A 12,718-nucleotide genomic window follows, 5' to 3' on the forward strand; every position below is an offset into this window, starting at 1 on the left:
CCTTAACCCAGTGAAACGGGTCAGTACCGTGTGGGTTTAGCGCGTTATATTAGCGTTTAGCCGAGTTAAACCCGCTTTACACTGAGCCGTCCTGCCAGGAAAGCTAACGAGGATTAGCGTGATGAGCTGCTGAGCGCTGAAACAGAGGAGGTGGTTTTCTGAGGAGAAACAGTGAAATAAACTCACCCAGATGTCCTGCTGAGCCGGGGGCTGAACTTCTGATCAACATTAGCGGCTTTTGTTGGTGTTTTTCTGTGTTCGAGTCCTAAAGCCACTTTTCTGTAGAGCTGCGTGTTTTAGCTGCTAAGACCTGTACCCTCACTGAGAGTACACAGCACAGAGCGCGAGACGGAGACACGCAGCTGAGCGCCAAACCGCGGCTCATGAGGGGGTGGGGCTACACGGAGATACTGATGAGGAGGCGGGGCTACACGGAGAAACTGATGAGGAGGCGGAGCTACACGGGGAGACTGATGAGGAGGCGGGGCTACACGGGGAGACTGAGGAGGAGGCGGGGCTACACGGGGAGACTGAGGAGGAGGCGGGGCTACATGGGGAGACTGAGGAGGAGGCGGAGCTAAATGGGGAGACTCTTAGCTGTTCATTAAACAGGAAACAGAAGCTGCTTCAAAACTTTATTATCGGTGTTTTAGCAGCACATTCAGAACAACGACAGCACAGCTAGAAAAGAGTTTAAGAGGATCTACTAACCTAAACAATGAGAACAAGAGTAAAACTACAGAAAAGCAACTGAAAATATACAAACTCTACATTAATAAATCTGATTTACACAGTGACATTTTTACTCAAACTGGATCCAAATCATCTCAACTCTGTTCACACTGAGCGATCAGAACCGCCTGGTTCTGGTCCGTGTTTGGATCATCATGGTGTATAACAGCACTACAGTGAATAAAGACCCTTCATAAACAGAAGCTCCTCTGACTGATCTGAGAGAATCTCTCTGACTTTAGGAGATCATCTGATGTGTTTTGAGCTCTAGAAGCTCTTTAAGCCTCAGAAATCCTCCGTACGCCTCTTTAATGTTCTGTCCATAGAGCTGAAGCTGCAGTGGTGAATGAAGAGTAAATGAACAGCTGTTAGTTCTCGTTCTCTGGAGCTCTTCTCATCGCTGGGTGAGGACGGCCAACCTGGAAAACAGGAGATCTTAGGGACTTTTATGAAGCTCAACCAGAGAATGAAGGAACACACAGTGTGTGACTTAGTCAGAGCGTCGTAATCAGACGTCCTGGTTTCAGGGTTCAGGGCTGAGTACGTGTCACTGGGAGAGTCTCTAACAGGCTGAGGGTAAAAACACAAGCTCACAGAACTGAACGCCCCCTGCAGGCTGACTGTCAGAATCAGTGACTGGCATTTCAGTCAAATCTGATCTTCAGTCTGTAATAAAATTCTAATGTCTTTTCTACACGATTTCACCTTCAGTGGTGAAATCTGCAGAATCAGCTCTTCTTTCCTTCACAGGAACTCTCATCTTTCACTCATCCTTGCTCTCATAACCACATTACAGCTGTTCTCCATCATCTCCACTGGCTTCCTGTAAAGCAGCGAATTCACTTCAAAGCTCTGACCAGCCTCCATCCTTCTTACCGTCTGATCTTCTCCTTCACCGTAAACCCAGCTGTTCTCTCTGCTCTCCTTCAGCTGATTTACTGAACATTCCTCCATCAAAACATCACAGCTTCCAATGTTCCCCAGTTCTGCACCGCTTCTCTGGAACTCTCTTGCTCCACAAGTCCAGCAGTTGAATGCTCTTTATATATTCAAAGCAAATCTCAAAACCCATCTCTTCTCTCTCACCTACAACACACCACTAATCTAATCTGGCTTCACACCTGTGCACTCAACAGGAAATGCCCTTATAGCAGTGATTGAGAAGCTCCAGTCAGCAAGATCAGCCAAACCGTAATCTCTTCTGATTCTTCTTGATCTATCAGCTTTTGACATAGTCAACCATACAATCTTTCTGGACTTCCTTACAAACTTTGGAATCACTGACTTTGCATGGAAGTGGTTCAAGTCCTCTCTGGAGGGTCGCTCTTACCAAGTAACATGGAGAGAGTCCACATCCTCTCCATGCAGGCTCTCCACTGGTGTCCCACAAGGCTCTGTGCTGGGTCCACTTCTCTTTTCTCTTTACACTAGCTCTCTTGGTGATGTAATATCGTTTAATGGCTTCTCTGATCACATCTATGCTGATGAATCAACTAATGCTTTCTATCTCACTTCCTGAGTTCAAGATTTCCAGTTGCATCTCAGCATGTCTGTCGGACATCTCTTCATGTATGGCAGCTTAGCACCTGAAGCTCAATCCTAGCAAGACTGAGCTTACTGTGGTCCTAATCATGATCTTAGCATCTCATTCAAGAACTCTCTGACTGTTCCATTTTTTTTTTTTTTTTTTAAACCTGTCATGTCTGGCCATTTTTGCAATCGGAATGGTAATCCGAATGTACTGATGTACCAAACATATTTGTTTTCACAAGAAAAAGCTCTATAGGTTACTAAAGCCTATTCTTGTTAAAGTTTTTATTTTATTTGTTTGGCCAGGCCTGACAGGCAATAAAAAAGAGGACAGGAAAGAAAGAGAAGAAGGGAGGAGAGAGAGAAAAAAATAAAAAAATAAAAATAAATCATAATAATGATAATTAATTAAGTAAATAAATAAATAGAAAAAAAAATAATAAAAAATAAATAAATAAAGAGAAAAAACAAATAAAATAAGTAAATAACCAGACAACTAAATAAAAATAAATAGATAAATAAGTAAGTAAATAAATTAAAAAAAAAAAAAATAGGGAGGGGAAAAAAAACAATTATACAGATATACATACATATACATATTCACATATACATATACATATATACACCCAGACATAATTCTACTATTTGCTGCTACATACATACACATGTTTACATATCTATACATATGCCTCTATACATATACACCCACCCACCACACACAATTCTACTGTTTGCAGCAATGTGTATATGTGTGTATATGCGTTCACGTGTCATGTGTCATGGAATGTGCTCAGCAATGAGGGCAAGAAGCCGCAACCATGCCCCCGTGGTCCAGAGACAGATAGGGAAGGACCCGGGGGACCCGGACCATCCACAGCCCATTAGGAACTCAGGAGACCTGAGGCCACATGCTCCGACGGCCACCGCGTGCACGCCCCAGAGGACGAAGAATGGAGGCCCCAGACAGAGCGCCCACAGACAAAGGGCAAGTGACCGGAGAGCCAGAGGCAATGAGCAGCCCACCCCCCCCGGCAGGCCAACATCCCCAGCATGAGCCGAGCATGCGGCCCCCGAGGGCCCAGGCGCTCGAGACCGGCCGACCCCCGGCAGGACCCCCCCCCCCATGCCAGAGAGGCCCAAACCACCCTCAGGACACAACCGCCAAGGGAGCAGGGCAGGGACCACGCCAAGATGTCCAGCCATGCACCCAGGGACCCACAGGACACCCATACCCCGGGGGGGGGGGGCGGAGTCGGCAAGCGGTGGGGAGGGGTAACTCCTGCCCACCACCATGTACCACAGATGTCCAGGCTCAGCAAGTCATAGACCCAGGCCCAGCTGTCCACACACACATGTTCACATGCACCCATACACACCCACACTCGCACACACCAGTCACCCACTCATGCATACACACGGAACATACATGGACTCACAGTATCGGCGGGCGGACACCAGCACGGGTCAGCGGTAACCCAGGGAGGCAGCCATCCCGGCCCCGAATGACCGGCCGGTCCCCCCACCAGGCAGGGTGCACCAAACCGGGGTGTGAGAGGACCCGCCCACCCCCCCCCCCACACTCAATATGTGTGTGAAATGAAAAGAATGTGTGTGAGCTACAGTGCAATTAAAATTGGAGGGACAGAGGCAATGTAGTACTGAATAACAGCACACTGCCACACTGCCCCCCAAGGCCCTCAATATCTAATGTGTAAATAAAATTGAGGGGCAGGTAGCAGTGAGCAGATAAGTGAGGTCACATCAGCAGCGCCACCCACCATCCACTGAGTGACACCTGCCCCCCAAAGCCCTGTGTGTACTGTACTGTGTCATGAAATGTGTCATTGTAAGGGGGGAAAAAAGGGGAGGAGTGGGACATCACGCATCACAGCGAGCAGAGCCAGGTAGGTGGCCCTACTCACTGTAGCATGGGCCCCCCTCCCCCAGAACCCCCATGTGTAGTGTGATGTTTGACTGAGTGGGAGGAGGGGAAGGGTCAGGATAAGAAAGACCGAGAGGCAGAGAACTACCCCTCGGAGGAAGAGAGCCAGCTGACGCTAGCTCACTAGGCACCCCGGTTTCCTACACCCGGCCGCGGCGCAGGGAAGGCCGGCCCTGGGCCCGAAGCGGCCACGACCCCAGGACACCACCGTGCTCCAGGCCGGCGCCCGCCCACACAGCACAAAACATACACACCCACACGCACACAAGAGACAACAATTATCACACATACACATACTCACGGTTACAATACACATACTCACAATGACAATACAAACACAAACAACACACACCCACACGCACACAAGAGAACAATTATCACACATACACATACTCACAATTACAATACACATACTCACAATTACAATACACATACTCACAATGACAATACAAACACAAACAACCCACACGCACACAAGAGACAACAATTATCACACATACACATACAATTACAATACACATACTCACAATTCCAATACAAACACACACACATACATACCAACACAAACACACTCACCCGCACAAACTTCACACTCACCCATATACACGCAAACACAGTGGTCCTGGGTCCAGAACGAACCGGACCTATGTGGTTGTCCCCCTACTTGAGTGCCCCACCCCTCCTCCCGGGAGGCATCCAGAATCCTGGAATGCCAGACAGACACCCCGGCGCGCCCCAGACCCCCCACCACCTGGCGGTGCGCCCAGGGGGGCACAGACCCCTCCAGCGCAGGGAGGAGCCCAAACGGGGGACGGGCGACCCCAGGCGCCAAGGCCCCAGACCCCGCACCCCGGCCCACACAGAGGAGGCCAGCCCCCCGGACGGGGCCAGCACCCACCCCCACGGGTCCCCAGGTCCCCACCCCAAGACCGTGAGCGCACACATCCAGGCCCCCCACCATCAACAACAGGGCCCGCACACAGAAACCGCAGAGCGGCAGCCCCCATCTCCAGTCTAAGAGCCATCAGACACCCAAATGGATTTGGTTTGGATTTTTAGTCATTTTAAAAGTATTTAGACATATCTGTGTCCAGAAGTTTTCATCCGGGATGATGGAAAGATCTCTCTCCCATTTTGTAATTGGAAGGGATATTGAATCATTAATTTTTAATAATAATTTGTATATTTTTGATAACAGTTTAGGGGTATAGAGGTTTAGAAAGTCTGTTATCCACACAGGGATTTCTAGATTTAGATTACTTAGATTAAATCTTGCCTGTATGATGGACCTCAATTGGTGATATTCCAGAAATTTGCTACTGCTAATTTCATATTTTAAAATAAGATCTTCAAATGAAATAAAGGTCCCATCATGAATAACATGTTCTAAATTATTTATTCCTTTTTCTTGCCATTCTGAAAAATTCAGTACTGTCTTTTTCCGACATATATCGGGATTGTTCCAAATGGGTGTTAATTTACAAGGGATTAGTGAAGACTTAGCCATCTTTAAGAATTCCCACCAGGCTATCAGGGTGGTGCTTATTGTAAGGCTTTTAAAGCAATTGTAATGTTTAATGCTGGAGCTAATGAGAGGTAAGTCAGATATTTTCAATTTCCCACAGAGTGTTTGTTCCAGATCCAGCCATGGACTGTCTGAGCGGTTTGATTTCATCCACCTTGAAACATACTGTAGTCTATTGGCTAAAAAATAGTGATAAAAATTTGGTAGTTCTAGACCACCGCTGCATTTTAGCTTTTGTAAAGTCTTCAAGCTTATTCTAGATGTTTTACTTTTCCATAAAAATTTAGATATATTTGAGTCTAGCGACTTAAACCAAGCAATAGAAGGTTTATTAGGGATCATTAAGAACAGATAATTTACTTTAGGCAGAATCATCATTTTTATTGTGGCAACTCTCCCCATGAGAGATATAGGTAGAGAGTTCCAACGTGTGAGATCGTCCTCTATTGTTTTTAGTAGAGGAATATGGTTCAGTCGTACCAGATCTAACAGCCTGGGAGAAAAATGTATACCTAGATATCTAATGTTGCCCGACTGTAGTGATGTAGTTCTGAAATTTACAATTCAGAGGCAAAACTGTTGATTTACTCCAATTAATGGAGTAATCTGATACAGATGAGAACTTATCTATAAGTGTGATTGTCTTTAGAAGAGCGGTTTGTGAGTTCCCGAGGAAAAGTAATACATCATCAGCATAAAGGCTTATTTTATGGTCTGTATTTTCTGTTTGGATTCCTTTGATGTTTACATTCTGTCGGATTTTTGCTGCTAGTGGCTCAATGAAGATGATAAACATTGAGGGAGAGAGTGGGCAACCTTGTCTAGTTCCCCTCTGCAGACTGAAGCTTTGTGAAATAAGATCATTTGTCCTAACCCGTGCATTTGGAGAGCTGTATAATGTTTCGATCCAGTTTATAAAGGATGGGCCAAATCCAAATTTATGTAGAACTGCTAACAAAAATTTCCAATTTACCCTGTCGAATGCTTTCTCTGCATCTAAAGAGACTACTATTTTTTCTAATTTGTTAATGGAACAGTAGTCTATTATATTTATTAGTCGGCGTGTGTTATCGGCCGAGTGCCGGCCCTTGATAAAACCTGTTTGGTCCGAATGTATAATATATGGAGTGATTTTTTCTAATCTTCTTGCGAGAACTTTGCAAATAATTTTAAGGTCTACATTAATAAGAGAGATTGGGCGATAGCTAGATGGAAGTGTTGGGTCTTTGCCTGGTTTAAGAAGCAGGCTAATGTTGGCCGAGTTCATGTTTGGAGAGATTGTGTGGTTATTCTTGATTTGAGTCACCATCCTGAAAAAAGTAGGTTCTAACACAGGCCAAAATTCTTTATAGAATTCTGCTGGGAAACCGTCTGGGCCTGGGGCTTTATTATTTGGAAGGTGCTGTATTGCCTTATAGAATTCAGATGATGAAAACGGTGAATCAAGAGTTGTAATCTGATCCTCAATTAATTTAGGAAGATTTATGTCATTAAGAAATTCTTCAATTTCAGCATCAGATGGATTAATCTGTGATGAGTATAAGGCTTCATAAAAGTCTTTAAAGGAGTTATTTATTTGTTGTGGGTCATGAGTAATATTACCGACCGAGTCTTTAATAGAGTGAATAGCTGTTTTTTCTTTATTCAGTTTTAACTGATTGGCCAGGAATTTTCCAGATTTATTTCCATGTTCAAAGTTTTCCAGACGCAACCTCTGCAACATAAATTGTGTCTTCTTATCAAGTATTTCATTTAATTCCAATTTAAGTTTCCTCAGGCTGTTAATTATATTTTCTTGTGGTGATGCAGCATAGGCATTTTCTAAAGATTTAATTTTCTGTTCCATTTGTAAAGGCAAGAAGTCTTGGTGTGACTGTGGATGGCCATCGTTATCGTTCTCGACTAACATCACAAATCTCATTGTCATGTAGGTTTCTCCTGTACAACATCTGGAGGATCTGATCCTTCCTCACTCGATAGGCCACCCAGGTGAACCCTATGAACTGTGCTCCACAGGCTCAAACCCGTACAGTACAGGTTCCTGTGTGCTTAAAAATGTTCTCTCCTGCTGTTCTAGATCAAGGAAGAGAAAATCTCCCACACTACTGTGATTTCCTTCATCTCTGCATGGTGCCCATTTCTCCAGGGTTTAGAACACTGTCTACTTCAGGGAGTTATGGATATTAAGCACTACTCTATACGTCGTGCTGCACTGTTGAACACTGGAAGGATGTCATGTGTCATTCAATTATTTGCTGCTTGCTTAAGGCTTCACCCTATATTGAGTCCTGACGTGTAACGTGCTGTGAAATTATTATAAAACTAAACACACCAATAACCACAATAATGTTCAAAACACACCAGACTTACTGTGAGAGTTTCGTAGTCGGAGGACATGGTGTTGGGGTTCAGAGCCGAGTACGTGCCACTGGGAGAGTCTCTAAAATGCTTATAAGAATAATAATTCTTATAAGAATTTTTTAAAAAGAATATTAAAAATAATCATAAATCTAAACACACTAATAACCACAACAATGTTCAAACACACCAAACTTACAGTCAGAGTGTCATAGTCGGAGGACATGGTGTTGGGGTTCAGAGCTGAGTAAGTGTCGTCTCCAGTCCTTGGAGCCTTTTAGAGAGACGAGGAGACACAGCTTCAGTTTTCAGTTAGGATCAGTCAGTGTTGCTCATTCAGGGATATGGGAAGTGTTTTAAGCTCTGGAGCTGAAATTTTTAGCAGCCTGTATGTGACAAACAGTGACGTCATGCACCGATATCAATATCAATAAAGTCTGCAATAAAAAAAATAGTTGGCAATAAATCTTGTTCCCGATTAGTTGACTTGCACTCCTCGTTTATGTCAGGTAAATAGAAGAGGAAAAACAGAATTTAGGACGGGTTCTCCAGTCAGAAATATGGGAACACTTCACTAGAACATCATTTAAAAGACCGTTTCCTGTTAGACGTGTGAAACTGGGCTGACCAGTCACAGCAGCACAGCTGTCATGAGTGAAGATCCAGAGAAACACGTTCAGGACAGAAAAGCTCAGCGTGATGAAGCTCACAGACCTGCTTGTCCTCACGGATAAACATTCCTTTAAAAGCAAACTTTCTCTGTGTTTTAGCTTCCCATCTGCAGGACAGCGCTGCTTTAGGTCACTGAACACGGAGCTTTTGGAAAAAGCTTTTCAGGGAGCACATTTTAAATCTCCATTTTAAAAATCTACTGTTTCTGAAAACACTGACATGTTTGTTTCTGTTTGGAGAGATAAAGATGCTTTACAGCCCTACATTCTAGCATGGCTGTAAACCGCCTGCTTCTGTGCGCTCAGTAATATCAGGTTTGATTACATAAATGTTACCAAACCACACAAGCTACCATTTAATTTTGGCTTCTTGATCAGAACAGAAATAATTTGAATATCAAGGTGAATCTCAATCTAAACAACCAATGGAAAGAAAAAAAAGTGAAATAAACAAAATGTCAGTTTATTCAAAGACGATAGAAGGATGTGATTATTTTCCTAAAGTAATTACACATTTAAACATTATGACTGCAGCATGCAGTGGTTGTGGGAGGAGTTTGGTGAGGCCATGAGGCCACTATCGACAGGCACCGAGAAGTTTCTGGCAAACAGTCAGGCGCCTCAACAGAGGAAAGCGGTTCCTGACCAACACTGTATACAGTGGGGCTGGGGGGCTGCTGACTTTGACAGAGGATGTCATAGGACGGTGGAAGGAATACTTCAAGGATCTTCTCAATCCCACCAACAATCCTTCCCTAGAGGAGGCAGAGCTTGGAGACCTGAGCGAGGGTCCTTCCATCACTTGGGCTGAGGTAGCCAAGGTGGTTGGAAAACTTCTTGGTGGCAGAGCACCGGGGGTGGATGAGATCCGCCGGAATTCCTGAGGGCTCTGGATGCTGTATGGCTGTCTTGGCTGACATGCCTCTGTAACATCGCATGGACATCTGAGGCTGTCCCCCTGGAGTGGCAGACTGGGGTGGTGGTCCCCCTTCTTAAGAAAAGGGACCGGAGAGTGTGTTCCAACTATCGGGGGATCACACTTCTCAGCCTACCCGGTAAGGTCTATGCAGGGGTAATGGAGAAGAGAGTCCGATCAATAGTCGAATCTCAGCTACAAGAGGAACAATGTGGGTTTCACAAGGTCATGGAACACTGGACCAGCTTTTTATCCTCACCAGGATCCTGGAGGGTGCGTGGGAGTTCACCCAACCAGTCCACGTGTGTTTTGTGGATTTAGATAAGGCATTTGACTGCGTCCCCTGTTGGGAGATCCTGTGGGGAGTGCTCCAGGAGTACCGGGCGAGGCACTCGTTGTTACAGGCCATTCAGTCCCTGTACTAACAGAGCAGGAGCTTGTTTTGTATAGCCGGCAACAAGTCAGATTTTGTCCAGGGCTGTCCATTGTCACCGATTCTCTTCATAACTTTTATGGACAGAATTTCTGGGAACAGCCAAGTGGCGGCGGGTGTCCACTATGGTGGCCTCAGGATCTCACCTATGGTCACAAGCTTTGTGTAGTGACCGAAAGAAATAGATCGCCGATACAAGCGGCCGAAATGAGCTTTCTCCGCAGGGTCACCAGGCTCTCCCTTAGAGATAGGGTGAGAAGCTCGGTGATTCAGGAGAGGCTCGGAGTAGAGCCACTGCTTTTCCACATTGAGAGAAGTCAGCTGAGGTCTTCGGGCATCTGGTAAGGATGGCCTCTGGACGCCTCCCTAGGGAGGTGTTCCAGACATGTCCGATGGGGAGGAGACCTTTACTATTACTTTATTTCTTTTATTATTTGTATTGTAGATGATTTTAATAATAGTTGGTTATTTAACTACAAATGCAGCATTTTTTTTAGACTGTTAAGCATTTATGTTCATATTCACACTCCTACCAGACGTGAGTTTGATGGTGCAAATGCACCCAAGAAGAAACTGATGGATCACAAACCTGTCAGGGAAATATGTGGCTGCTTGTTTTTTTTTAACAGATTTGACTCACCCTGATGGACAAGGGCTGCTGTGCATGATAAAATATTTAGTTACTGATTTTTCTAATTAACTGATTAATCAGTTATGAAAATCATCATTAACTTGACTGGATTCAAACGACTTCCTCATTAAAACTCACCTCTCCACTGTTCTTCTCTGTCTTGCTGCTGGTCACTGCTGCTCGTCTCCTGTTGGAGTTTTCAGAGGAAAATGACCATCAGACTAACATCTCCAGCATTAAATCAGCTCCTGTTAATGTTCTGAAACTGCACACCGTCTATTTCACTCTCCACTGTATTAAACTGCTGATATTAGAGTGAAGTAGCTGAAATGCAGCACAGCTTACAGGCAGCATTTGGAGGATGTTTCATATCTTACATGTGTTCAGATTCTCACCTCATCCACAAAAAGACTGCAGTGAATATCAGAAGTAAAACCACGGCGCCTCCAGAAGCTGCATATACTGAAGTCCTGTTATCTGCATTAGTGCAGAGATGCAGGAGAGGAAAAAGAACAGAGAAATTATACTTCAGTGAAAGTTTGGAAACAGTGTCAAAATCTCATTCAAATAAAAGTGAAAGTAAAAAGCTAAAAATATACTTGATAACAATGTAGAAGCAAATATTTGGTATACTGCAGTGAAGGAAAAGGAGTAACAGCTAACGGAGCACATACTATTAACTAATTTTACATTTTACAACACCAATTCCAAAAAAGGTGGGATGCTGTGTAAAATGTAAATACCATTTTATTGAAAACATTAACTCATTTAGAGCTTGATGGTAGCAACGCATCTCAAAAAAGTTGGGGCGGGGCAACAGAAGGCTTGTTTTAGGACAACATATGCTCCCATCCAGACAGCATCTCTTTCAGGGAAGGCGTTTCAGATTTTAGCAGGATAATCAACCACATACTGCATCAATCACAACAGCAGGGCTTCACAGGAGAAGAGTCCCAGCGCTGAACTGACCTGCATGCAGTTCAGACCTTTCACCAATAGAAAACATCTGGCACATCATGAAATGAGAAATCTGACAAAGACCCAGAACTGATCAGCTAGAATCCCACATCAGACAAGAATGGTAAAACATTCCTCTCCCAAAACTCCAGCAGGTGTTCTCTTCACTTCCCAGATGTTTACAGACTGGTGGACATGACCCTGTCCCAACTTCTTTGAGATGCGTTGCTACCATCAAGCTCTAAATGAGTTAGTTTTTCATGAAACGATATAATGTTTTACTTTCAACATCTGATGTGTGTTCTAGTGTGAATAAAATACGGATCTATGAGATTTACAAATCAGTGCAAACTTTTTATTTACATTTTACAGAGCAAACATTTTTGGAATTTGGGTAGTATTTCTAAAAAAGGTTATTTTTCGCATGCACTGCAATAATTACAGTTATTGCTGTTACTATTATTGATAACAACAACAACACTGTCTAGCAATTAAGATATTCTTAGAAAAAAAAGAGCAAAACATTAAATGGATCTAATTTACAGTGCCTTACAAAAGTATTCAACCCCCTTAAAAGTAATCAGATTCATCTTGATCGTAAATGACTTTCTTGTGCTGAGTAATACAATGTTTTATGTCTAAAAAGGACACCATGGGCTTCTACCCATGATTACTTTAAAAAGTTAATCGTTTCAGGATAAAACACTCCCTTCATTTAAGTGCCATTGGTCAGAGTGTGAATCTGAAGGGAAGCTGTGAAAAGGAAGATCATAGAGGATTCTAAAGATATTAGAAATACAATTATGCACATGCTCAACATAGGAAAGCCTACAAAATTATATGTCTGTGTTAGAATCTCCCAGAGAGTGCTGCAGGATCAAGGGAATGGAACTTCCCTCTAAAAACTAGAGCTTGGTAGAAAGTTCAGCTTCCAGCAGGACAGTAGCCACGTTTACATGTAGCCTGATAATCCGATAATAATATGACTAATAGCGCAATCAGAACAGAATACGTCCATGTAAA

At 43.8% G+C, this 12,718-nt stretch overlaps 1 protein-coding gene across 1 annotated transcript in view; it reads right to left on the reverse strand.

The window, feature by feature from the left end:
* Positions 1-621: 621 nt before the first annotated feature.
* Positions 622-12,718, reverse strand: part of LOC119263556 — a 37,032-nt gene continuing 24,935 nt past the window's right edge. Inside the window, exons 5-9 of the mRNA XM_037538984.1 lie at positions 11,134-11,215; positions 10,877-10,925; positions 8,287-8,361; positions 8,100-8,177; positions 622-1,151 (exon numbers count right to left, since the gene is read on the reverse strand). Of these exons, the coding sequence (XP_037394881.1) occupies positions 1,101-1,151; positions 8,100-8,177; positions 8,287-8,361; positions 10,877-10,925; positions 11,134-11,215 (335 nt within the window). The 3' untranslated portion in view covers positions 622-1,100. The remainder of the gene's footprint in view (positions 1,152-8,099; positions 8,178-8,286; positions 8,362-10,876; positions 10,926-11,133; positions 11,216-12,718) is intronic.

The sequence above is a fragment of the Pygocentrus nattereri genome, chromosome 6 (assembly GCF_015220715.1).
Source record: "Pygocentrus nattereri isolate fPygNat1 chromosome 6, fPygNat1.pri, whole genome shotgun sequence".
In the NCBI taxonomy this organism is placed as follows: domain Eukaryota; kingdom Metazoa; phylum Chordata; class Actinopteri; order Characiformes; family Serrasalmidae; genus Pygocentrus; species Pygocentrus nattereri.